A 27245-nucleotide genomic window follows, 5' to 3' on the forward strand; every position below is an offset into this window, starting at 1 on the left:
CTCCTTTCTCTTTCTTTTTTTTTTTTTTATTTGTGGGATATAATGCAAGTTTGATAACTTGAAGTCATTTCAGCTTTTGCTGTTTACCACATTTTTAGGAGGGACATTAGTAGTTTGGAGAATGACCAGAAAGGATATAATAAGCATAATAAAAGACCTCAAATTGATGCTTTTTGAAAATTGGTTTTAAAGAACTGCGGATGTTTACCTCAGGGAAAAGAGAAGATCTGAGGAAAGGCCATCATAGGAAAGAAAAGTTTGACTTATTTAGAATATTGATGGTTGGTGTCAGAAAAAACAAGAAAACTTCCTAATAATTAGAATGAAATGGCCCATGGAATGGCAAAGATTGTGGGCTCTCCTTTATTGTAGGTCTTCAATAAAAGACTTCGTATGACCCTCATTGATCATAATATAGATGGGTTCAGTTGGAGCTATAGATTGGATTAAATGGCTTTTATAATGTAGTGATTTTGTAAAAATAAGGTTTTTCTTGTCAGGTAAATCCTATTCTTTTAATTACCTAAAAAAAGACTGAGGTGTGAGAGTTGAGGGCATGTCCTTTGAGCATGTGACATAGCTAATTCCGCCCAGTTTACTCTTTAATAGTTTCTAAATTCATCTTTGAACATTATTCTTTAAATATTTTTTTGTGGTTGGTATAACTAGATATTAGGTGGTGGTGATTCCCCCTCCTCCCCTTTCCTTTTCTCTTTAAAAAACACATGCTTCTGTTGAGTATCTGAAGCTGGAGTAAAGTTCTTTGAATGTTCCAAAGATTTGATAATTAAAAGTTGTATATTTGAAGACCTGGTTTATATCTTCATATCTTTTGGTATATTGATTTCTTAAAAATGCTCCTTGTTAATAAATGTATCAGGGTTTATCATTAAAATCTCAATGTCATAAGACAACTGATTAGACCCAAAGTGACCAATTAATTTCCTTGTTTACATGTCTGTCCAAATTCCAACCCCCCCAATAAACTCAATAAAATTTTACATTGATACTAAAAATGATGCTTAAAGTAAGATACAAAACTCAAAACAGTGAAACATTCACTTGAATAATTGGAGGAAAAATCCTTCTGACTTGCTGACAATTCTGAATTATGAAGCATCACATAAGGAATTGAACTGTTTTCTTTCTGTTGAAGGCTGAATAATTTCTAAGCTAACAAATTGCTGTCTGAATTCTTTCAGGGGACTAACTCTAGTGAGGAGATAATAATAACATTCTCCATAATTGTCATTTATGGAGTGTTTGGGGATTTAAAGTCAATTAATAAACATTTATTAAGTGCCTACTATATGTTATTGTGTTACTTTACCTACTGAATGTCATTTTGAGCCTCAACTGTGAGGCAAATATCAGCAGTATTATCACCCTTTGCTACAGACAAGGGAATGGGGGCTCAAAGAAATATATCGACTTTCCTAAAGATGACAAATCCAGGAAATGTCAGAGGTAGCATTTGAACCCACTCTTCTGACTCTAAAACCAGCATGCTATGCTGTGTAGTATGATATGTAATTAGTGGATCAATTTTTTTTTTTTTGTAAATATGTGTTTCTAAAGCACTTGAAAACAATTTATTCACTTTCCATCCTATTTACACTGTTAATTTGCTTAGCAACCCCTTTTTATTCATAGATAGTGAAAAGGCAACCGTCAACCCAACCTCTCTTCCAGTTATCACACATTCCAAATGAGCAGGGTTGGAATTAATGAGGTCTTACTGTAACTCCCTCTCACTTTCAGCTTGCTGACAGAAATTGGGAAATAACCTAAGAATCAAGTGTGGTTTTATAAGCACTTCCTCCACCCGTTTTCTTCACTTAAAGCAAGACTCCCTTATTATATTGTTCCCTTTGTAAAAGAGGGGGAAAAACCTGCAAAAATAAACACTGAATTATTGAGGAAGTTTGTTATTGTTTTGTTGTATAACTAGCTTATTAAAGTTGTAGGGGGGAGGGGAGATCATCAGTGGTAGAAGGCCTTTGGGGAGAAGTCGAAGGAATTACCATGTGACTTTTTTTGACCCTTTCAGAAGAGATTGAAGAAAGTTATTGTAATAATGGTCTAAGCAGGTCATCTAGCCCATTTATATGCAGGCAGATTAGATGGATATATGTAAGATGTGATCCATGTTTACTAAGAGGTGATCCATGTTTACATTATCCAAAAGGCCTCTTGCCTCCATATGACTGTCTCTCTTCTAGACTGATAGCCACTTGAAAAATATATCATGTTCCATTCCTGGAGGTTAAAATACCTAATTGAATCCTAGAAATGACTGTAAAGACTCTAATTGTCTTTACCCATTATACTTCCTGTGAAATTAATTTACTAGATTAGAAAGGTATCATCTTCTAAAGTTCTGAGGTAATGGGATACCAGACAGTTAAGTTTTGGTGATGTCTGGTGGAGAACCAGAACTCTGGACAGTGGGAAGAAACAAGAGGAAAGCAGAGCTGAGGAAAAGTTACCTTTAAAGTTCCATATGGGATAGTGTATCATATTGTGTTTCTACTTAAAGAACACTGGCTATAAAGTCAGAAAACCTGGGTAGAAATCTCCTCTCTGAATGCTTATACTAAGTCATTTGTGACTTTGCCACTCCCTTGACCTTTGGTTCTTGATCCTCTTAATTGTAGGGCTTTCCTAGTGTTGATTACCCTCTGCTTTGTTTATATGCAATTCTTATTAATCTGTTGTATACTGTGTTCTAGAAAGGAATTTCTGGCTAAAGAAGAACTAGAGAACATTATGAAATGCAAAGTAATTTTGATTATATTAAAATAAAAAGGTTCTGTACAAATAAAACCAATGCAGCCAAGATTAGAAGAACAGCTGAAAACAGAAAAAAATTTACATCCAGTGTTTCTGATAAAAGTCTCATTTCCAAAACATAAAGAATTGATTCAAGTTTATAAGAATATAAGCTATTTCTCAATGACTAAATGGTCAAAGGATATGAACATACAATATAAAAACCATTTCTAGTCATATGGAAAAATGCTCCAAATCACTATTGATTAGAGAAATGCAAATTAGGACAACACCTTTCAGATGGGCTAGGATGACAGGAAAAGATAATGATAAATATTGGAGGGGATGTAGGAAAACTAGTATACTAATATGTTGTTGGTGGAGTTGTGAACTGATCTAAACATTCTGAAAAGCAATTTGGAACTATGCCCAAAGGGCTATCAAACTGCCTATCCTTTAATCCAGCACTGTCTCTACTGGGTCTGTATCTCAAAGAGATCTTAAATGAGAGAAAAGGACCAAGATGTGCAAAAATGTTTGTAGCAGCCCTTTTAGTAGTGACAAGAACCTGAAAATGGAGTGGATGTCCATCAGTTGGGGAATGGTTGAATAAGTTATAGTATGTGAACATAATGGAATATTATTATTCTATGAGAAATGATAAGCAGGCTGATTTCAAAAAATCTTGGAAAGACTTATATGACCTGATGCTAAATGAAGTGAGTAGAACCAAGGGAACATTGTACACAGCAACAAGATTACATGTTGATCAACTGTGATGAACTTGGTTCTTTTCAACAATGAGGTGATTGGAAACAATTCCAATAGACTTCTGATGGAAAGAGCCATCCTCATCCAGAGAAAGGACTATGGAAACTGAATGTGGATCATAGCAAAGTATTTTTGTCTTGTTTTGGTGGTTGTTTGCTTGTTTGTTTGTTTTTTTTTTTTTTTTCATCATTTTTCATCTTTTGGTCTGATTTTTCTTGCACAGTGTGATAAATGTGGAAATGTATTTAGAAGAATCCCACATATTTAACCAAAAAAGAAAAAGACTTAATTACCTGAGTTTTCAATTATGCAAAGTAGCATAGAAAATAACACCCATGAAAAAAGTGAGGGTTTCCCTTTTTCTTTGTAGCTCTTTAAGTATTATAATATTATGTTTATGTGCACTAGATTCTTAATAAATATTTGTTAGAATTTGAAAAAAAAGTGTTTTCCATTAGACTGTGAGCTTTTTAGGGACTGTCTTTTACCTTTGTTTTCTAATTTAAGTGGTGCCTGGCATATAGTATACACCTAATATTTATTGACCAAATGACCTGTAAAATAAAAGGTTGGGATAGTTGACATCTGAGGGGCTATGATGTAATTAATAATAAATATGATTATTAGAATACAAGGAATAGAGGGGGAAGAGGAAACAAAGTCATCTCACTGCATTTACTATATCTGCTCAGGTCAACCCTGAGAATCTTCTCTAATCTCTATGCACCAAAATGGTCAGGACTGTTGATATTTTCAAGAATATATTTCTCTCTCTCCCCTTCCCACGCTCTTTTTGTCTTATCAGACTTTCCAAAAGCAAATATGCTCACTTAGAAAGGTGGGTCCTGCCTCCACTGTGTTTGTGGGCACCTCTCATACCATTCATTGCCTAGAAGCCATAGTTCTACGGAGCACTTTCAAATACAAACTAAGTAGCTGTTTATTAATATGTCATGAAATTACCCTGATGACTTAGAGATCGAGGTAGGGGCCCCCTTTTAATTGAAATCTGTATTTTTTTAAAGAGTCATTATTTTTAAGATCCATGAAGTCTGTGTTGTGATTTATAGGAAGTATCCAACTACAGCTGGTGCACTTCTGGATGTTTTATGGCAGATTATTCTCAGATTACCCTTTAATGCAGAAAGGTTTGCCTGTTGTCTAAGCTTTCTGTGTCATAGAGAAACCGTTCAGACTTGATATGAAACAGCTGGTGGAATCAGCTGTAAGCAGAAGTCGTATTTTAAGGCAGGCTGTAAGAGAAGTTTTCGTAGTTGGGATGGGGGGGCAGGGAGTGAGGCAAAAGTTAAATCTCCCCTCACTATTTAGAAGTGATTTAATTTAGTCATTAACAAATTATGCAAATTAGAAGAGGGACCCTGAATGTGGTGTTTGTTGTGGAACATGGGGGCCCACAGCTGTGCAAAGGGAGGTGGGGAGATGGGCCCTCCTTGGGATGGCTCTAGCTCAGAGAGTGGCTGCACAAAGCTCTTAGTGACCCCCGAGGCACTAAGGGTAACCCCAGGCCCTGAGAGGTCAGAGGTGACTCCCTGGCCCTGCCTCCCTCTCTATCCTCAGGGTCCCTGCTGAGCCTGACAACAAGAGAGCCAATTGTCAGGGTGGTTTCCTTGCTCTTTGTCTGGGGCCCACTCTTTGTAAGAAGAGTTCTGAGTGCTTGTGTGTGTGTGTGTGTGTGTGTGTGAGAGAGAGAGAGAGAGAGGGGGGGGGGACGGAGGGAGAGGGGAGAAAAGGAGAGAGGGAGGGAGAGGGAGAAAGAAGGAGGAAAGGAGAGAGGGAGATAGAATCAGAGACAGAGAGACAGAGACACTGAGGAAGGAGATAAACAGACAAACAAAAACAGAGAGAAAGAGAGAAGAGACATAGAGAATATAGAGAGCAAGATTAAGAAAGATGGAGAGAAGGATTGAGAGAGAGAATAATTCTCCTTCCTTTTTACTTCAGACAGAGACAGAAGGAGAGGGACACAGTACGAGAGGGTTATTGCGGTACAAAGATTGAGAGATTGAGGAAAGAGAGATGAAAAAGAAGGGGGAAGAAAAGAAAGATTTAAAATTTTTTGAGAACACTTAAAAAAAAACTTTATGCAGTCAAAGGGCCTAAAGGAGGGAGAAAAGTGCCAATTCATTGTGCTTAAATGGGGGTGAACAACTGCAGGTCTTTGAGGTTAAGAAGGCCATTCAGTGCCACAGTTCTAAAATCGGACTCTTCATACTTAGCCAACTTGTTTCAGTCTGGTACTTACTTGCCTCTAAAGGATCCCTCCTCCCCCCTTTCTTTGTGATCTATTTGGTATTTTGTAGAGGAGCAGTTTAAAAGTGCCCCCTTCTAAAGCCTTCATCTGTTAATCTGTGGGCCAGTCTCTCCACTGCAGGGTTCTAAGATAACTGTCCTATGAGGATCACAAAGGCTCTGCGGTATGGAGTTCTGACACCTACTTATTACATGAGCTAGGGGAGTAGGCTCATTAGATCCAGTGTATTGTGAAGGGTAATTTAAGCCACATTTCCACCAGGGCTGTTTGGTCTGACTGCAAATGTGCCAGCTATAAAAAGAGCCACATTAAAAGAGTTAGCAGCTGAAATGTTCAAGCCTCCCTTGGTCACTCTGCCTCTGATTCATAAACTGGTCTCTGGCTGCCCTGGGGCCATGGCAGCCATCCTGGAAAGGGTTAAATAGCAAACCCTTAAGGAGGCTGTTTTAATAGATGCCAGCTTTAGAAAGGTAATTGTTATGGCCTTGGGGCAACAGACACACATCATGATGGTATATTTCTTCCTTCTCACTTTTTTACCAAGCTGTTTTTTTTTTTTTCTTCTTTTTGGGGGGGAGGAGGAGGAGGAGGAGTGTCCTTTTTCAGTGGTGATCAAATTTACTAGATTTCAGCACAAGCAAAAACCTAATAAAAACGTTAAATAAAAGTCCACTTTTAAGAACTACTCTCCCATCCATGTTTTAACAAGTGCAGCTGCCCAGTTGACAATATTTCCTTTTTTTCTTTGTTTTTCTCCCTTCTCTTGCTAGTTTTTTTTTTTCTCCTAGGAAGAGCTGATATTTCAACGGTGGAAAAACCACCAATTAAACAGTACTCAAAGCTTATCATAATATTCAGTTGGTAAAATTACCTTGTAATTAGCCCAACAGTGATCCAGAACTTATTAGCATCAGGACATGTAAAGTTAGACGGGGCAGAGAACTTTGCAACTGCTTCTGCCTGTGGCTTACTCAGCTGCAGCCTCTGGCGTCTGCTTTATTTCTTTCACAAAGCCATCTCCAGTTCTATCTCCTAGGTTTAAGTTTTTAATGGCTTTGGGGCACTTTCTTGTTATGTTTGGTTTAGTCTGAAAGACATTATAAGCTCAAGCACTCACGATCTGGGCTTATCTCTGCAGGTGAGTAGATTGCATGCTTCGCATGTCAAGGAGAAATTTTTACATTCTGTGACTATGTGTATATGACTCCTTTTGTAGAGCCAGACCTTCTTCCTGATGACAGACTCCTTTATTTCACTGCTGTTGAATTAATGGCTGAGCATTCTGAAGTCATGTGTTAATGCATCATGCTTCAGAGATTCTCTTTGAAGATTTTTATTCAGATCTGTGATCTTATCAATATAGGGGACTCCCAGTGTGGCTCAGGCATTGGTCTGTAACTGATAATATCAGAGCAGGGTTATTAACTGAGGGAGCCAACTCTCAATTCCCAAGGGACCTGGGAATAGAGTTCAGTGGGTCCAGAAACATGGAAGGGGGGAAAGTTTCATCTTAATTTCAGTATAATTCATTTCCTTTGTAATCTCATGTATTTTTATACATTTAAAATATCATTCAGAAAATGGGTCCATCTCATGGAAAAAATTAAGAAGCCATCTATCAGAAAGTTACCTGGGACACGTTTAGGTTTAATGATTTGCCCCTGGTCATACAGCTTGTTTGTATCAGAAGCATGGGTTGAAGGCAGGTCTTCCTGACTCCAAGGCTAACCTCTATCCATTACTATCCACACAGTCTCATACAGAGAGTAATTCATGAGTTTCATAAAATTCACAAGAAGCTATTGTAATATGAGGAAATCTATGGCAGCCTTAACCTCTCTATTTTATATCTTTCAATCTCAGCATTGGAAAATTCTATTCATTGGTCATTGTGTTATGATATTGGACACAAATGGTGATTAATAATATGTCAACAGGACTATTTCCATATGATTTTTGAATGACAGACCCTGATTCAAAGATATTTGACTCAGAGGGGTCCAATTTCTAAGAATTTGTCTTCCCTTGCTGCCACCAGATCAGATTGCTGCCAATCTGAGATCACAATTCAAGTTAATTTTCCTATATAAACGATGTTTCTTAATAAATGATGATTGGGTGCTCTAATGATTCTGCAAGAGAATGTCTATTTAGTTTGAGTAAACAGGCAAGGGGTGAGCAGGATTTTGATAAGATGCATGAGCAGTGGCCAAGGAAATTAAATTGGGATGCAACTGAAAGTGCTTAACGGGCCCTGAATAACCAAAGAACTCCAAGAGAAATAAATCATGGTTTTACTCCAGAGGTCTGATACTGTCAAGTTTTGCCCTAGAGACAGTGCCTAGAGGCACAGTGGATAAAGAACTAGGTCTGGAGTCAAGATCTAATCTAAAGCCAAGTTCAAATTTGATCTCAAATACTAGCTGTGTGATCCTGGGAAGTCACTTGATCTTTATTTCTCTCAATTTTCTCATCTGTAAAATGGGGATAATAATAGCACCTACTCCACAGGATGGTTTTGAAAACCAAATGAGATAACTCATGAAGTGGTTTGCAAACCATAAAAAATATATGTCAGCTGTTGTTGTTTTTGCAATTTTTATTATAGAATGCAGGGTCTCTAGGAAGAATAGAGAAATTCCCAGGGCAATAGAAAATCTGAACTGAAGGTGCTTGCTTGACTAATGATGATGTTCTGTGAGTGATTATTTATTCCCATTGCCTCCAGGCTATAATGCAATATAACTTGGCATTTAAAGCCCTCAACAATATGGTTCTAACTTACTTTTCCATATTGGTTTCAAATGACCCCCTTTCATGTTCTTTGTGTTCCAGCCAAAGAAGAGAAGTAGCTGTTCTCTGGATTCTATATTTCTTTTCACAGATTCTCAGATTCTACTCTCTCCTTATCTCTACTTTTCAGCATTCATACTTTATTCAAGGCTCAGCTCAGGTGTTCCTTCTTCCTTGAAGCCTCATCAGTTGTTTCAGTTCTTGTTGTTTTCTTTTCTTCCAGATTACTTTATATTATGCTAATTTGTGCTTTTGCTGTATCCCTCCAGTAGAATGGAAAACCCTTTGTGGTTGATAAGAGTATCAGCCTAGTATGGTACTTGGAACATAATAAACACTCAATAAAATGACTGTTGAATTTAATTGAATTAGGAAGACCTTTGTCTTACTAAATTATATTAATTTATAGTTTTATACTTTATTATGCTGATTTGTATATATGTATATGTCTGTCTGTCTATCCATCTATCTATCTAAAGACTCATCTTAACATTAAGTTCTAGTAGAATTTAGCAATTAGTTGGTGATTTTTCCCAGCCCTCCCTCATTTAAATCTAACTTATTTGCTTTCATGACATCACTTCACTGATATCTTGGTTCTCTTTGAGAAAGAAGCACAAATTACAATTAGCTCAAGAATACCTTTGCTTGACCAGATGATCTTGCTTTACTATGCAAGTATTTTTAATCTTTAATGTATCCTTTTGGCAGTCTGGTAAAGCTCTGGACCCCTTCTCAGAATGATGTTAAATGAAGAAAATAAAATGTATAAGGTTATAAAGGATAATATTATATTCAAATTCTTATCAAAATACTTCAAAAAAATACAAGTTTGTGGACTCCAGTTTAAGAAACCCTGCCTTACAGCAAGGAGATGGTTCTGGTTTCCAAGTGAATTGGTCCAATGGTTGGATCCAGATGGAATGAATGACATTGGCTCTGTTTTATAAACTCTGCCAGTGCCTTGGAGAGTATCCTTGAAAATCTGTTATCAATTTCCTGTAGTCAGACAGTTCTAAAATCTCATATGCTTTGAATACCAGTTCTTAGCAGTATGAACATATTCTGTCCTAAATGACCAATGAAGTTTTCACTGTGAAGATGCTACTCTTCCTACAGAACAGTTTCCAGTATCATCTGGATGATTGTTGCCTAAGGAGGGGTATGTATGTTGAGAAGGATGCAAGCCAAGAACCTCTGGATGATATTTTTTCAGCAGTTTCTATTACTGAAGACATTTCCAGTATGGCTTCTGTTTCCACATGGTGTGGATTGATTGGAGACAAATAATAGAAGAGACAGGTAGGGAAGACAAAGTTAAAGAGAAAGTAAGAAAGCCATGTGTAGTTTGAAGAAACTTTGATTGGACTAAACTCTTTTGGTTTTTGTTTGTGAACACTAAAGGGCCCATTTCCCTCCCTATCCTTGCCCTTGGCTGTCTTCTCTAACATTTTCTCCAATGACATTTCCACCATATGAGTCTTTGCCCTTTTGTCCTGGAAAGGCTCAAATCAGGGAAGAATTATAGTTGCCAAGATGATGGAAAGAGAAACAGCCCTGAGGCTGAACACAGGAAAAGCATAGAAACTTCCTACAGCATACCTTGAGTTCTGTGTTGCCACTCTGCCATGAGTTTGTAACCTCTATAAAATTTAAGAATCTTGGCAGAGGTCCCAAACATGGCAGCCTTACACCTGGCATGCCCAGGATCTCTGCCCACTGGAACCCTGGTTCCGGTGCCCTTTTATCCCTACCTTCAACTTTACTAACTAGACTCTACTTCAAAACCCCATAATAAATCTCTTTTATCAATCTAAAAAAAATTGAAGAATTTTTATTCCAACTCCCTCTCCTCCTGACAAATCAGGTCTCTGCAGCTTGGCTTTCATTTCTTCAGAGTTCTAGGGCTCTGTCCCTTAAGAGTCAGAGGGTAATTCTCTAATGCAATTGGCTTGAGCCTCCATCAGTGTGTTCCCCCCTCCAAGATTATTGATGGGAAATCAATTTAATCATGAAATCTCAATAGCTTTTACAAAGAGATTTTTATTAAGATGATAGACTAAGAACAGTTGGTACAAAACACCCCCCTGAAAGTCTATGACACACTTTCCAACAAATACATACAGATCCCTGGGGAAAGTGGGATCACGCTTAGAGAGCATATGTAAAATAGAAGTTACTCAGAGATCCAAGAAACTTTTTCTCCCATTTGTGGGGTGCTCAAAAAGTTTCCCTTTGGGGGATGATACAGCTTCTTTTCTGGGCTCCTTTGTGGAGCCATAAATCAGTATTTAGTCTATCCTTGGCTCCTAAAGCAGATATTCCCATCATCTGATCTAGGTAGAACACAGATAAGCAGATGGGAAGTCCAAAATGTAGTCAAGTTTGAAGCTAAGGTTTCTCCTACTCCTCCTCATCCAAATGTTTCCTTCTCAGAAATGTACTGAAAAACAACACTTGTTTGAACCTCTTTAATGACTCCTTTCTCAATTCCTGTGATCATTTTATAGATGACTTGAGTCTCAGTGAAATTTTCTTAAGCTCTCTGTGCATGACTCTTATTGCAATGTCTCTCCCTTCCTAGCTCAAAGCTTGGGCTGAAGCCTGTGATTGATTGATCTATTGATATGTTTTCACCTAGTTAATGTATATCTCATATGTTTATACCTACTAAAGATATAAAAACTGGCATGGGAATGATTTTGATCTCATCTTAATTAACATCTGAATTATTTTTTCTCCTGTGCCGGGAGAGAGGTTTATGAAGCCACATAACTGACTTTATTTCTTTGTGAGAAAATTTTGCAGAAGGTATCTCTGCCAGTTATTGACAGCTATACCATACCTAGTTTGCACCTTTACTATAGTACTAACCTGAGACATCTTGCCATTGATCATCTGGATGTGATTTAATTCTACGGCTTTGTTTCAAGTCATATAAATAATAGAGGTCACCAGATAACAGGTGATGTTGATTTCCATGACAATTTTTTTGGTTTGGAAGTGAGCAGCAGGGTTGAATGGCACTCTGTCTCAGAACCTCACGGTTTCCTGTAGAATCTGTGCTCCTTATCCTTGTTATATTCCACATCCTTCCTTATTCTGGAGCCTTGGACACCTGGATCCAACAGGCTTCTTTCTTGAAAGACCACTCTCTCACTGTAGCCTTTTCAAATTAGAAGGTCCCTTCATCCCTGAAGTCCTTGCTCTGATAAGTCTTTTCTTCTTGGTAGCTCCACTTTAAAGAAGGTCCCTCAAGCTAGTCATGTTCACTTCTTCATTCTTCTCTAGGATTCCTCCCAACTTTCCAGACTTCTTTTTTCACTGTCCCCCTACACGGTGGGGGTGCCTCCCTAATCCTAGAAAATCCATTTTTATTATTATTATTATTTTTTTGCCTTATGGATAAAAAAGAAACGCACTATGTTGCAGCTTGGTTTTTTGAAGTGTTCTTAAATTCTGGTCTTTCTAAATGCTTTTAGGTTTGACTTGTCAGGGGTGAGCCCCAAATTGGTGTTACATTCCTCACACTGAAAGGATATTTTTATAATTGAAGGTGCTCACAAATATTGTAGAGCCTATATTTCCTTTGCCTCCTGGCCGTGTTAACTAGAATTCTCTGACAGTATTGTGCATAAATTAATGAATAATATTGATAACAGTATTAGGAATTGTATCTTTGCTTAACATCTATAACATGCAAGCAGGCAATCACATTGTAGGCAAGGTCATTGCCTATAATAATTTGGGGAGGGAAAGAAGAGAGACTTGTAATCATACCACCTCTCATTTTGAATTCTAAATGCCAAATTTGCATCCGTCAAGAGATGCCACTGGAGAACATCACAGTGAATGTAAATACAAAGTAATCCCAAGTTTATCTAAGAAGACTCCAGGTTTTCGGCAGTAAGAGGATTGCTTCAGTCCTTCAATGTATCCTTATCAGGCAATGATGCTGTTTATAAATTGAAATCTTTAAATCAATGACTAATGGAACTAATGGGAAATAGGCTTTCAGTGACTATACATGGTTTACAAATGTCTTTGTCTTTGGTGAAGCAGGAATTTTCAAAACGATCTCATTTTGGCATGATTTAGGACTCACAGATTGTAAAGGGTACACTGCAACTTTCTTCAGGGCTTTAGAGTCGACTGTAAGAGGAGAGAGATGTACAGAAGGGAAAATCAAACAGGGGTGTCTACAATCGTGTGAGTCTGTCTAAGAACTGTCAGGACATTTGCATGAGTTGCCATGGATCATGGGTACCATATTGCTTTCCTTTTTAATGGATGGGGGAAGGGCCAGAGGGAGAGAAATTTGGAACTCAAAATTTAAAAAGTGAATGTTTAAAAGAAAAAGAAATCCCTTTTCTCTATAAAAGGGGGAAAAAGCGTCCATGTTTGTGTTAGGTATTATGGGAGAAACTAGCCTCAGGGTGTGAGGAAAGGAAATTTATTGTGTGGATTGTTGATAGGAAATTTAACACTGAGATTCAGTAGAGTGAGTCACTTCAATTCAACAAACATGTTCTGAGCATCTATAATGTGCCAGTCACTGTGCTGGTTGCTGGAGATACAAAGGCAAAAACAAACAATCCTCATCCAAAGAAGATTATATTCCTCTGTGAGGGAGGGGAAAAACATATACATATGAAATATACAATAAATATTAAATATATGCAAAGACAATATTATATATGCAGATAAATGTGTATATGTGTATATATATGCATTTATATATAATATAAAGAGAGAGAACAAGAGAAAGAGAATGTGAAGCAAGAGAGTGAGACTAAGAGAGAGAAAGGGGAGGAGGGACAGAAGAGACAAAGAGAGAGAGGGAGGGATTGAAGGAGAGGAACAGAAGGGAGAGAGAAAAAGAGAGGGAGAAGGAAAGGGAGAGGGAGAAGAAGAGGGAAGGAAAGAGAGGGAAAGAGGGGAGGAGGGGGAAAGTGAGTGCTTCTTTATATGTAATAATAATCAGATGGGGAAAGAGCATATTTACTTCTTGGAAGGGAGAGTTGGTCAGTGTAAAAGGAGCACTTGGGCCTGGAAGAAGAGGATTTCCAAGATACATTGATGAGGAAAGGGAACAATCTAGGCATGAGATATTGCCTATTCAAAGCTATAAAGGGGAGAGATAGATTGTCATGTAGGGAGAATAGCAAATGGGCCATTTTTCTTTTGTGGAACTTAGGGGATGTGTGGCAACTAGATGGCATAGTGGATAGAATGCCTCTCATGGAGTCAGGAGGACTTGAGTTCAAATTTGTCCTCAGAGATTTTCTAGCTGTGTGATCCTGTGCAGGTCACTTAACTCTTTGCCTGAGTTTCCTATTCTGTCAAATAAGTTGGAGAAAGGAAATGGCAAACTGCTCCAGTATTTGTGCCAAGAAAATCCCCAAAGGGGTCATGAAGAATTGGACAGGACTGAAAATGTCAAAACAACAATAAAAAGGGCATGTTTATGTTGATGGGAGAATGATTTGAACTAAATCTAGAAAAATAGATTAGAACTAGATTATGAAGAGCTTTAAATGAAAACAAAATTCATATTTTATTCTGGAGGAAACAGGGAAGCACTGAAGCATCTCAAGGTAGAGAATACTGGAGTAGAATCCCTCCTTCAGAGTTGGGTATCAGTCTGAAAAGGTGAAACTGGAGGCAGGAAGACTAGTCAGTCAGTCAACAATCATTTAATAAGCACTATGCTCCTGACACTGTTCTAAACACTGGAGTTATAAACAAAGGCTTTTGCCTTTAGTCTTTATTCTAAATAATAGCTCATATTCTAAAGGGGAAGATAATAACTAAAATCCCTATTAGTATGTGAGCTCCTTGAGGTAGGAACTTACTGCCTTTGGATCCCTTGGCCTTAGCACAATGCCTGGTACATAGTACATACTGGATGTCTATTGATTAACTGGCTGCATTTTGTGACTTTTTGGAGGTTTTTCTTGACAAAGATACTGGAGTGGTTTGTCATTTCCTTCTCCAGATCTTTTACAGATAGGGAAACTGAGGTGAACAGGGTTAGGTGACTTGCCCAGAGTCACACAGCTTGTACTTGGTCTGAGGTCAGATTTGAACTCTTTCAGACTGCAGGCTCAGTGCTCTATGCAATATGGTACCACCTAGCAGCCCTGCTGCATAGAGCAGACATATTATTATCAGAAAGGTGAGTCTGGAAGGAAGCCAGGTAAATTAAAAAGCAAAGAAGGAAGACTAAGCAGTCTAAGCATAGGACAGCTACCTAAAAGGCATGGAATTAGGAGATGGAGGATTATGTAGCTGGGTTATGGAGTATGTTGAGGCGAATGAAATGTAAAAAGACTGGAAAGATAGAAGTATCTTAAGTGACATGCAGAGGACTTTGCATTGGAGCCTGGAGGTAATAGGGAGCTGCTGGAATTTGAGAATGGTAAGAGGAAGGTCAGACCTTCACTTTAGGAAAATCACAACCAATCAGATTCAAGAAAGATTAGGATGGGGAAGAGATCAGAGGCAGGGAAGCTGATTAGAAGGCTGCTTCAGTAGTTCAGGCATGAGGGGACAAAGGTTGAACTAGGCTGGTAGCCCTGTGGGTGAACAAATGGGGACATAGGTGTCATTAGAAATGACAACATTAGGGGATCTAGATGGTGCAGTGGATAGAGCACCAGCCCTGGAATTCAAATGTGGCCTCTGCTACTTAACACTGACTGGCTATGTGACCCTGAGCAAGCCAATTCCCGCATAAAAAAAAAATGACAAGATTCAGCACCAAATTAGATTTTATCAATTAGGAGTCAATGTTTTTGAGTGGAACAGAATATGTTCAAGAGAACTGGGGTCTCTTTCTGTCTCTGTGTCTCTCTCTCTTGTTTCTGTTTCTTTCTCTCTGTGTGTGTGTGTGTGTGTGTGTGTGTGTGTGTGTGTGTGTGTCTATATATGACTATAGAGCCCTGCAGATTTTGTGCAAGTGAGCCAATGTGTGTTCTAGAGAGAGTTATGTCCTGGGGCTAGAATGGGAAGGGAGTTGTATACCTTCTCTGTCCTATGTTAACAGGTGACACAACATCACAAGACTTATATGAAAACCAAATTTATTATAAGAGAAATGAATATGCATGTGGAACCCCAGGATTTCACAACTTTTTTTTTTTAAAAAACAAAGAATTAGGGTTCTTCCCTAGAATCATACAACTAGTAATTGTAAGGCATCTGAGGCTGTATTTGAACTCAGGTTCTCCTGACTCCAGGGATGGCGCTCTATCCACTGACCCATCTAGCTGCCCTGAATTCACAATCTTTACAGAAGTTTGGTTTTTATGACAGCACAATAAAAGGAAAATAGGAAGGGTAATGGCCTGAGAGGGGAGAGGTGCAGTAAACCCTAGTTTAGGGGAGAAGCAAAGGATGGCATAAGCACCATGCTTTTCTCTGGGGGAATCGTGCCCTTCACACTTAGCACCCCCTCCCCACTACTGAGTGATACCAATTTGGATGCTGATGAAGACTCTGGTCAGATTACTGCTTATCTAAATAGCTCATTCATGAACTCTGTAATCTCCAAATGGGAGGAGAAAGAATCTGGGAGTCAGGAGGCGAGAAGACCTCCAGTACAGTGCGTTCCACTGGGAGTGATGAGATCATCACAAAAAGTTTTTTTCTGCAAGATAAAAGGAAATTCTAGAAGATATTTCCTTGAAGCTGCCTGACCAATAATATGTTGTTGTTGAGTCATTTCCATCATGTGCAATTCTTCATGATCCCTTTTGAGTTTTCTTGGCAAAGATACTGGAGTGTATGCCATTTCCTTCTACATCTCATTTTATAGATGAGGAAACTGAGGCAAACAGATTTGCCCAGGGTCACACAGCTAGTAAGTGTCTGAGGCTAGATTTAAATTCAGGGTCTTCTAAGTCTAGGACCAGCACTCTATCCATTTGCTGCCTTGTTGCCCTGCTGTTTGCCAAAGTGAATTCAGTGTACCTGTTCCCCCTACTGCTGGTGCCTCCCCTTTGAGATTATTTCCCACTTATCCTGAATATATCATACCTATATAGCTATTTGCATGTTGTCTCTCCCATTAGAAAGTGAGCATCTGATGGACAGGGATCCTGTTTTTGCTTTTTTTTTCTACCCCAGAGTGTATTTCTTGGCCTCCTATGGGCTATCTTCATTCATCAAACCAATCAGATAATTGTCAAGTTTCTACTTCACTCTCTGCCATGTGGGTTGTTTCTTCGTCTCTCTTCCACTTAGCACAGCCTTAATAATAGCACTTAATAAAGGTTTGTTGACAGACTGACTCATCCAAGGACTTGCTTGGGTTCTAGGGTGGAGATTGTAAGCAGCTGTTTAATGGTAGCCCTGGAGAGTGGGGTCACACTGCCTGTGACTGGCTAAATTTGTTGAGTTCAGCCACTGATAAATAGACAAGGGATATGTAGGCTTTGAACATGACAGAGATTTTTTGTTGCAAAATGTATTCTAGAAACCAGTACAGAAAACAATTATTGAAACATAAAGGTATAAGCTATTTGGGAGATAGGATATAGCCCTTGAAATTGATAGATACAGTAACTTCATGGATAAAAATCCTATTGATGTAGAATGGTAGTTTTTCTGCAGTGTACATTCTTAGAGAGCCTTCTGAGAAGTCAAAAGCTAAATGATTCCCTGGCTAATGCAGTTAATATATGTTAGCATTGGGATCGGAGTTTGGGACTTCCAAGGCCAGTCTTCTATTTATTTTGTAACAAGGAAATAAATTCATTGTATTATGCCCCTAAGGATGGGTCAAAATCTAAAATTTAAGATCATTGATTTAGAATTGAAAAGTATCTTATTATTTAGTCCAACTTTTCTCCCTGCCCCATTTTATAGAGGAGGAGGATCATAGTAGCATATATTTGGCTTTGGAAGAGGTATTAATTTAGTTCAACCCCTTCATTTTACAGATGAAGGAACTCAGGATCAGATAGGTGAATTTACTTGTCCATGATTATGCAGGTAGTAAGTAGTAGAGCTGGAAGTTGAACTTGCAAACCCACTGACTTTATTATAAGAGACAGCATGGCATGGCAGACACAGTGCTAGACTTGGGGTTCAAATCCCACCTCACACACAAGTAATCTAACCTATCTGAGCCCTAACTTCCCCATGTATAAAATGAGAAATTTGAAGTAAATGATAAGACTCCTTGTAGCTCTAAGTTTTTCAGCTTCAAATTCCTGATCCCGTGTTAAATAACTTGTCTAGCATTTTATAGCTAGTAAGTGGCAAATTCCCCTTGGATGTGGGAAGAACTCTTCTGTAGCATTCTTAGCAATGCAGTTTAGTTTCCTTCTGAGTTAAATAGAGTAGCATTGCCTTGGAGGGTCATCAACAATCCTTCTAGGGGAAAACTCATTCATAAATTGAAAGATTTACTATAATTTGGTGGTTAAGTCAGCCTCTATACCATGCCAGTGCCAAATGGAACACAATTTCAAATTATAAAATTACTCATCCTACGGATACTCTACATAAAAAAAAGAGTATCTCACTGCAAGACTCAGGAATTCATAGACCTGTTCGTCCTACATGTTCAAACACTTTGATCCTTTTTTCTTTTTCAAACTTCTATCTGCCTCAGAGACAACTTCTCACCCAAGTTCCTTTGTTTCTTATGCATAAATGCTTAGGATGTTCTAGCAGGAGAGTCAAAGGGGAGTGAAGATCTGATAATTAGCCAGTTAACTTGATCAACATTGACAGCCTGACTGGATGACCCCAGAGTGCATTTCTTGACCCTGAGTTAGCTGTCTCCATTCATCAAACCAATCAGATAATTGCCAGGTCTCTACTTTGCTGTGTGGGCTGTTTCTCAGTCTCCCTTTCACTTTAAGGGGGAATGCTGGAGGGAGAAAGAAGGAGGGAAAGAACTAGACCTAAAGGCATTTGTAAGCTTTTATGCTCTATCAGCTTCAGATCATCATGACCCCTTCCTTTACTGGGCCAGTGACTTGTAATGTGGAACAGTCTGGGAATGAATCTTGGAAACATTTAAGTACTGTGGTCATGGGGCCTTTTGGCTTTTTCTGTGTATTTGTTTAAAACTTAAATATCTTTTATTTTGGAAGCTCTTATGAGGGAGACCTTCACTGTACCCTTTAGGCTTCTTCAGCAGCTTTTCAATCTCCAGGATTTCCTATGAATGTTGAATTTATATCAGAGAAGCAACATGCAAAATATCTCATCTAAAAAGAACTGAGAGTTGTGTATTTTGTCAGGAATAATTTTTTTTCCTCAAATAAATTGACTATATAACATTCATTTATTTTGAGTTTAAAACATCCTTGACAACATTTAACTTGTTTTTTTCTCTCTCTTTAATTACAGCTTGGTCTGACAATAGCCATTCGCTATAGCCACAGGTAAATGTTTTCTTCTTCTTTTAAGAGGTAGCAGTGCCAATTTATAGTATTTGCATTTGATAATGGTATAAATATTTTATTGGTATTATTATGTAGGTATTTGACAAAATGGATCTGTTAACAAAGTGATTATAGGTACTATTGATTGATTTGGTGCTAGGGTACAATAAAAAAAAACACAAACCATTAGACTTTTGGTTGGAGGATCTGGATTTGAATCCTTAGTTTATCTGCTACTTATTACAGATATGAACTAGACAAGTCACTTGTTCTCTTTATTCAGAGATATAAAGAGAGGCAGTATATGGATAGCGAGCAGGCCTTGGAGTCAGAAAGACTTGGGTTCAAGTGCTATCTCTAACACATACTACCTATTTGATTCTGGGTGTGATTTAACTTTTCAGTGTCCCCGGGAAATGCCCAGGCAGTGTCCCCATAAGTTATAGAATAGTTGGACATTAAAAAAACTTTCTCACTGGGAGTTCCCTAAACTAATCAAATAATAGGTTCAGACTCCATCCAAAACCACTCAAAAAACCCCACAAGAAAAAAAACTTTTTTGATGTCTATACAAATTGATACTCATAGCTTTCTGCATTTTTTCCTGGGCCCTCTACCTATGCAGATTGTTCTAAAAGTCTTAGTGCTATTAGCACATGAAGACTTTTGGGACACTCAAATGTATTAATGGGAAGAAATCATTCCCACCTTTCAGCCTCAGTTCTGTTCCCCAACTAGTGACTTAGTATTGCATGTTTTCAGATTATCTGTAATGTTTACATATCCTTTATCCATAAAGGGAGAGTTCTTTCCTTAAACCAATTTAGATAATGTTTAAGTTCTTTTTGTTAGAGGTTGATTGAGGAAGGTAAGAGAAAAGACTAAGAAGAAACTTCTGATCAGAAGGTAAAGAGTTTCATTTTTAATTCCTGTCTTCTCTTGTGCAGCCTGACCTCTGAAGCTGGGTTAGCAGATATGTGTTATAAGATTGAGTGGGAGGGTAGACACCAAAAACCAACTTTATTCTGAGCATACTATTAGAAGTTGGTTTTTAGGAATTTCAGATCTTCAAAGAACAGCCTCCCCCTTTGCTCTTCCTCCCCAAGCCCATAGACTTCCTTATTGCTTCTCACATTACCAAATGTTATATGGGTACAATGGGCTAGAACACCGAGTTCAAAGCCAGCTTCAGATACTTACTAGCTGTGTGATCTTAAAGAGATCCATTCCGTCTGTCTCAACATTTTCTTCAACTGTAAAATAGGGATGTTAATAGAGGATGAAATGAGGCGATATTTTAAGGCATTTGGAACTGTTCCTGGCACCTTAGTAAGGGTTTAATAAATGCTTGCCTCTTCTCTCCCTTCCCCATTTTTCTTTGAACTTTTTGAATACCTCATTTCTATTCTCTTTGCTGTCCCATCATGCCCCTGCATTGAAAAGGAAAAGAAAAACAGAGCTATTTTAACAAATATCAAAACAAATGACCATATGCATGTCTCATTCTGCATCTTGAATCCATTGTTCAAGAGGTGTTCCTTATCAATCTACTGAAATCTTGCTTGGTCCTTGCATTGATGAGAGTGCCCAAGATTTTCAGAGCTGTTCTTATTATTTGTGAAATATCATATTTTCCCATATTGGATTATAAACTCTTTGAGGGCAGAAATTGGGTCTTATGTTTGTTTTCCTTCAGTTCAATTTAATCCAATAAGCATCTGTTAAATATCTACTGCGTGCACTGTATGTTGTTAAGTGTTGTAGATGGACAAAGATAAAATTTAAAAAACATTTTTACTTTCAGGGAGCTTGCGTTTTATTTGGGCAATGTAACATTTGCATACATAAGTACATATAATAATATTTGAAGAGGGAGGAAGCACTAACATCTAGAGGGATTACAAAAGACTTCCTGTTAGTGATGGCACCTGAACTGCTCTTTAAAGAAAAGTAGAGTTTGTCAGAGGAGAAAGTGATAAAGATATGCTTTCTAGACACATGGGAAAGCCAGAGCAAAAGCATGGAAGTGGGAGATGGAATTCTAAGTTTAGGGAATAGTTCACAGTCTATTTTGGCTAAAATATTAGATGTGAGTGTGGTGAGGGGTAGTATGAAACAGGATGGAGTCAGAATGTGAAGTTTTAAATCTTATGGTGAAGAGTTTGTATTTTACCCTACAGACAGTAGGATACCACCAAGGCACTTGGGATAGTTCTTTGCATTTAGCCAGCATCCTTTGAACAGATTCAATCCACTGATTCTAAATTCTTATGCTACATTATCCATATAATTCCTAACACAAAGTTAATTCCAAGAAGTGCTATGGAATAAACTTTAGTTTGTTTATGGTGTAAAACTCTAGTTAGGAAAAAGATTGGGAACGAGTTTGTTTATAGTGGCCAAATGAGATGTAAATCAAAGGTAGTACCAAAATTAAGAGCCTGGGCAATGGAAGATGATTAGATCATTAGCAGTGATTGGGGAAAAGCGGGGAGGTAAGCTTTTTGAGGAAGAATGGTCAAGATAAGAGGAAAAGCTCAGTGTAAAAAAAATCTGGGTTATACTTATTTTCCACTGTTCTCCTGGATTCCTATGTAAAGCTACCATGAGAACACAGATAAGAGACCAGGTTAGCTCCAAAGCATGTGGTCCCCAGTGCAGTAATGTGGACAAAGGCATTTTTGAGGATGTCACTAATTTTCTTCCTAGATATGAAAGAACTACAGACATATTACCACTCATTTCTAGTACTTTGTGCAAATAACACTCTTAATAAATGTTTGTTGAATTCGCTTTCCATTCTAAGTCAGTGAATCAAGTGTACCTCCCCTCCATTTCCTTTTTAAAAATTATTTACTTTTACCATTAATTTTTTTAATTTTGAATTTATCTTTCAATCTTCTCTCTCACTCCTCAAAAAGGCAATCAATATAATATAAATTATATCTGTGAAGTCATACAAAATATATTTCCTTTCTAGCCATATTACAAAAACAAGAAAAAGCAAGAAAAATAAAAAAGTAAAAAAATATGTTTCCAGTCTATACTCAGAATTCATCAGTGTGGAGGTAGATAGTATTTATCATTATGGGACCCATGATGAATTGGAATTTTTTGAGATTATTGTCTTGATCAAAATAACTAAGTTTTCCACAGTTGATCATTGTTGCAATACAGCTGTTATATGTACAGTGTTCTCCTAATTCTGTTTAACTTTCGTCAAATCAGTTCATATAAGTTTTCTTAGGTTTTTCTGAAACCATCATGCTCATCATATCTTACAGAATAATGGTACTCCATTACAATTATATACCACAAGTAGTTCATCCATTTTCTAATTACTACCACAAAAAGAGTGTTAGTATAAATATTTTTGTACATATAGGTTCTTTCCCCTTTACTTTGATCTCTTTGGAGTATAGACCTGGTAGTGATATTGGATCAAAGGGCATATATAGCTTGATAGCCCTTTGGGGATCATTCCAAATTACTCTCTGGAAGTTGCAACTTCACCAATTGTATATTAGTGTTCCTGTTTTTCCAGATCCTTTCCAGCATTTACCATTTTCCTTTTTTGTCATGTTAGCTAATCTGATGGGTATAAAGTGGTACCTCATAATTGTTATTTATTTAATTTATTTTAATACACATTGCTCTATGAATCATATTAGGAGAAGAAAAAATCAGAACAAAAGGGAAAAACCATGGAAGAGAAAAAAAACAGAAAAAAGAGGTGAACATAAAGAGCTGCTACAAACATTTTTGCACTTGTGGATTCTTTCCCCTCCTTTATGATTTCTTTGGGACACAGACCCAGTAGTGGCACTGCTGGGTCAAAGAGTATGCACAATTTTATAGCCCTTTGGCCATAATTACAGATTGCTCTCCAGAATGGTTGGATCATTTCACAACTCTACCAACAAAGCATTAGTGTCACAGTTTTCTCACATCCCCTCCAATATTTATCATTATCTTTCCTCAGAATTTTTTAAATTTGCATTTTTAGTTAGCAGTAATTTAGAGCATTTAAAAATTTGACTATTGACAGCTTTGATTTCTTCTTCTGAAAACTGCCTATTTATATTCTTTAATCACTTATCTATTGGAGAATGGCTCTTATTTTTACAAATTTGACTCAATTCCTTATATATTTGAGAAATGAGACTTTTCTCAGAGAAACTTGCTGTATATTCTCTCCCACCCCCAGTTTCCTACTTTTCTACTAATTTTGGCTTTATTGTATTTGTGAAAAAAAATTTCATGTAATCAGAATTACCCATTTTACTTCTGTGATCTTTTGTATTTCTTGTTTGTTCATATTTTTTCCTCTTATCCGTAGTTCTGACAAGTACATTTTTCTATGCTTCCCTAAAATGTTTATGATATCACCCTTTATGTCTGAATAATTTACCCATTTTGACCTTATTTTGGTATACAAAGAGTCTCTACCTAGTTTCTGCCAAAGTGCTTTTCAGTTTTCCCAGCAATTTTTGTCAAATAGTGAGTGCTTGACTAAAAGCTTAGACCTAGATAATGATGATCATTTACTACTATGGTCATTATGGTGCTGTGCCACCTAATTGCTCCTCCTTCCCCAGTAGATTGATGTTACTTATCATTTTAAGAAAACTCCATTTATCTCTAGGCTTTCTGGTGTTTTGAATAAGAATAGGAATAGTTTTGCAAAAGCTTTTTCTGCATCTATTGATATATTCATTGATATGATCATGTAGTTAGGTGGCATAGCAGATAGAGCACAGAATGTAGAGTCAATAAAACTAATTTTCCAGAGTGCGAATATAGACACTAGTTGTGTGACCCTGTATCCTGTTTGCCTCAGTTTATTCATGTATAAAATGAACTTCAGGAGAAAATGCCAAACCACTCTAGTATCTTTGCCCCAAAAAAAGAAAAATCCCAAATAAAGAGTCAGACATGAATGAAAGAACTGAACAACCACAAAATTGAGATTATCATTATTATTGTGGGTATTTTTGTGATAGACATGGCAATTTTGTTTATAGTTTTCCTAATATTGGACCAACACGGCATTTCTGATATCTCACTTGGTCATAGTGTAGGATCGTTGTGATATATTGTTTTATTTTTTTTTTACTACAGCTTTTTATTTACAAGATATATGCATGGGTAATTTTATAGCACTGACAATTGCCAAACCTTTTGTTCCAATTTTTTTCTCTCCTTCTCCCCACCCCCTGCCTCAGATGGCAGGTTGACCAATACATGTTAAATATGTTAAAGTATAAATTAAATACAATATATGTATACATGTCCAAACAGTTATTTTGCTGTTCAAAAAGAATCGGACTTTGAAATAGTGTACAATTAGCCTGTGAAGGAAATAAAAAATGCGGGTGGACAAAAAGAGAGGGATTGGGAATTCTATGTAGTGTTTCATAGTCATCTCCCAGAGTTCTTTTGCTGAGTGTAGCTGGTTCAGTTCATTACTGCTCTATTGGAACTGATTTGGTTCCTCTCATTGTTGGAGAGAGCCACGTCCATCAGAATTGATCCTCATACAGTATTGTTGTTGAAGTGTATAATGATCTCCTGGTCCTGCTCATTTCACTCAGCATCCGTTCATGTAAGTCTCTCTAAGCCTTTCTGAAATCATCCTGTTGGTCATTTCTTACAGAACAATTAATATTCCATAATATTCATGCACCACAATTTATTCAGCCATTATCCAACTGATGGGCATCCACTCTGTTTCCAGTTTCTAGCCACCACAAAGAGGGCTGCCACAAACATTCTTGCACATACAGGTCCCTTTCCCTTCTTTAAAATCTCTTTGGGATATAAGCCCAGTAGTAACACTATTGGGTCAAAGGGAATGCACAGTTTGATAACTTTTTGAGCATAGTTCCAGATTGCTCTCCAGAATGGCTGGATGTATTCACAATTCCACCAACAATGTATCAGTGTCCCTGATTTCCCCACATCCCCTCCAACATTGTGCATTATCTTTCCCTCTTAATTCTGGCCAATCTGACAGGTGTATAGTGGTTGTCTTGATTTGCATTTCTCTGATTAATAATGACTTAGAACTTCTATTCATATAGCGAGAAATAGTTTCAATTTCTTCATCTGAGAATTGTCTGTTCATACATTGTGATATATTGTAATTTCCTTGTCTGTATTTCATCTGTAACTTTTTCACCAAAATCATTAGGGAAATTAACCTATAATTTTTTTCTGTGCTTTTACACTTCCTAGTTTAGATATCAAATTCATTTATGTCATAAAAGAGAATTTCATAGAATTCCTTTTGTATAAATTCCTTCTGTACAATATTTTTCCAAATAGTTTTTAAAAGAATTGGGATTAATTGTTTCTTAAATGTTTAGTAGAATTCATTTGCAAATTCATTTAGTCCTGGGGCTTATTTCTTAGATGTTCGCTTATGACATGTTCAATTTCTTTTTCTAAGACCTATGCAAGTATGCTATTTCTTCTTTCATTAATCCAGGCTACTCATATATTTGAAAATAATCATCTCGTTCACTTAGATTGTCAGTTTTATTGACATATATAATCAGGCAAAGTGACTACTAATAATTATTTTTCATTTTTGATACTTGCAATTGGATTTTCTTTGTTTTTTAAAATCAAATTAACTAATGGTTTAACTATTTTATTATTTTTAAGTTTTGTTTATTAGTTCAATTCTTTTTCTACTTTCAATTTTACTAATCTCTTTTGATTTTCAGTTTTTCCATTTTGGTATTTGATTGAAACTTTAAAATTTGTTCTTTTTTTCCCCTAGTCTTTTTAGTTGCATGCCCAATTCATTAATTTGCTCATTCTCTTTTATTTCTGTATTTATTTAGAGATCTAAATGTTCTCCCAAGCACTGTTTTGTCTCTTGCAAATTTTGTTATGTTGTCTCATAGTCTTAATGAAATTATTGATTGTTTCTATCACTTGTTTTTTGATCCATTCATTCTTTAGAATTAGATTTTTTGGTTTCTAATTTTTTAATTCATTCTTTCATAACCCTTTATTGAATGTAATTTTTATTCCTATATAAGAACATATATATGTATGTGTACATATATTTATTAAAAAGATATATTTAATATTTTTGTTTTTCTAAATTTGTGAGGTTTATATTTTAATACATGGTCAGTTTTTATAATGATGCTATGTACTCCTGAAGAAAAAAATATATTTTTTATATTTTAATTCATTTTTTCCAGACATTTAGAATTTTTGATGTTGTGCCATCTAGTGCCTAGGAATTTAGTATTGATATTGTTTTATTATCTGTGCCTTTTAGTATAGTGTCTTTTGCTTTTGCTTTGTCTGAGATCAGAGTCACTCAAACAGAGGCAAAAGGACTATAAAACAGGGTGGTTTTGAAAATCAAGTGAGATGCTTTCTGAAACAGGATTTATAAATAATAACATGATAAATAAATATAAGTTATTAATATCAATTATTCTCTGTGTGTTTGAAGATCAAAGGCTTAGGAATGAAAAGACATTAGAGGTCATACAGTCCAACACCTTTATTTTGCAAATGAGAAATTGGGGCCCAGAAAGAATAAGTATCTTGCCCCAACATTACATAAAGACCAAGACGATAGATCTAGGATTTGAATCCTGGCCCTTGGACTTGAAATCTAATGCTCATTCTACTAGATTACATTGCCTTTCTGTCAACTGCCATTTTACCAATAAAGGAAGTAAGCCTTTTGCTTCTTAAAGATGGTTCGTTCTAGGGAAATATGTGCTTGACCTGATATGATGATTTCACTTTAAAGTCTAGCCATCTAATCTCTGATCCAATGAAAGCCAAAAGGAATGTTGTGGGAGGTTGAGCAGATGGAGGTGATAGAAATATCTCATGCTGAGGAATCTGCTATTAACAGCTATGCTTTTATAAGAATTTGTGGATAATTCATTGTTGTTTATTATGTTTTTTATTGATTTTTGTGAAGTCATTTTCATAGAATAGATTTTTTTTCTTGTATTTGCATTTTCCACTGCTTGGTTTGAGGGTTTTTCTGTGTGGAATCCATACTGTGGGTGAAAATTTGGTATCCCCAGAATTGCCCTTTACAGATAAAACTCTCAGGGCCTCCTCCACCCACACAGTGGGGAAAGATTTCCTGGTGTGTGGGTGTTTTTTCTTTTTTTTTTCCACAAGGTTTAAAGATAGGTACTCAAAAATTTAGAGAAACTACTTTGAGAAGCAGAAATGCTTAAAGT

General features: G+C 36.9%; 1 protein-coding gene across 4 annotated transcripts in view; it reads left to right on the forward strand.

Annotated features, from left to right (window-relative positions):
* ACOXL (acyl-CoA oxidase like) overlaps positions 1-27245 on the forward strand; it is a 508474-nt gene that overhangs the window by 130502 nt on the left and 350727 nt on the right. For all 4 annotated transcript variants that reach the window (XR_012486063.1, XM_074287671.1, XM_074287673.1 and 1 more), the window contains exon 10: positions 18977-19011. Coding sequence is in view for 3 of the 4 variants with exons in the window: in XM_074287671.1 (XP_074143772.1) it covers positions 18977-19011 (35 nt within the window). In the remaining variant the exon portion in view is untranslated. The remainder of the gene's footprint in view (positions 1-18976; positions 19012-27245) is intronic.

Source organism: Sminthopsis crassicaudata, chromosome 2, assembly GCF_048593235.1.
Source record: "Sminthopsis crassicaudata isolate SCR6 chromosome 2, ASM4859323v1, whole genome shotgun sequence".
NCBI lineage: Eukaryota > Metazoa > Chordata > Mammalia > Dasyuromorphia > Dasyuridae > Sminthopsis > Sminthopsis crassicaudata.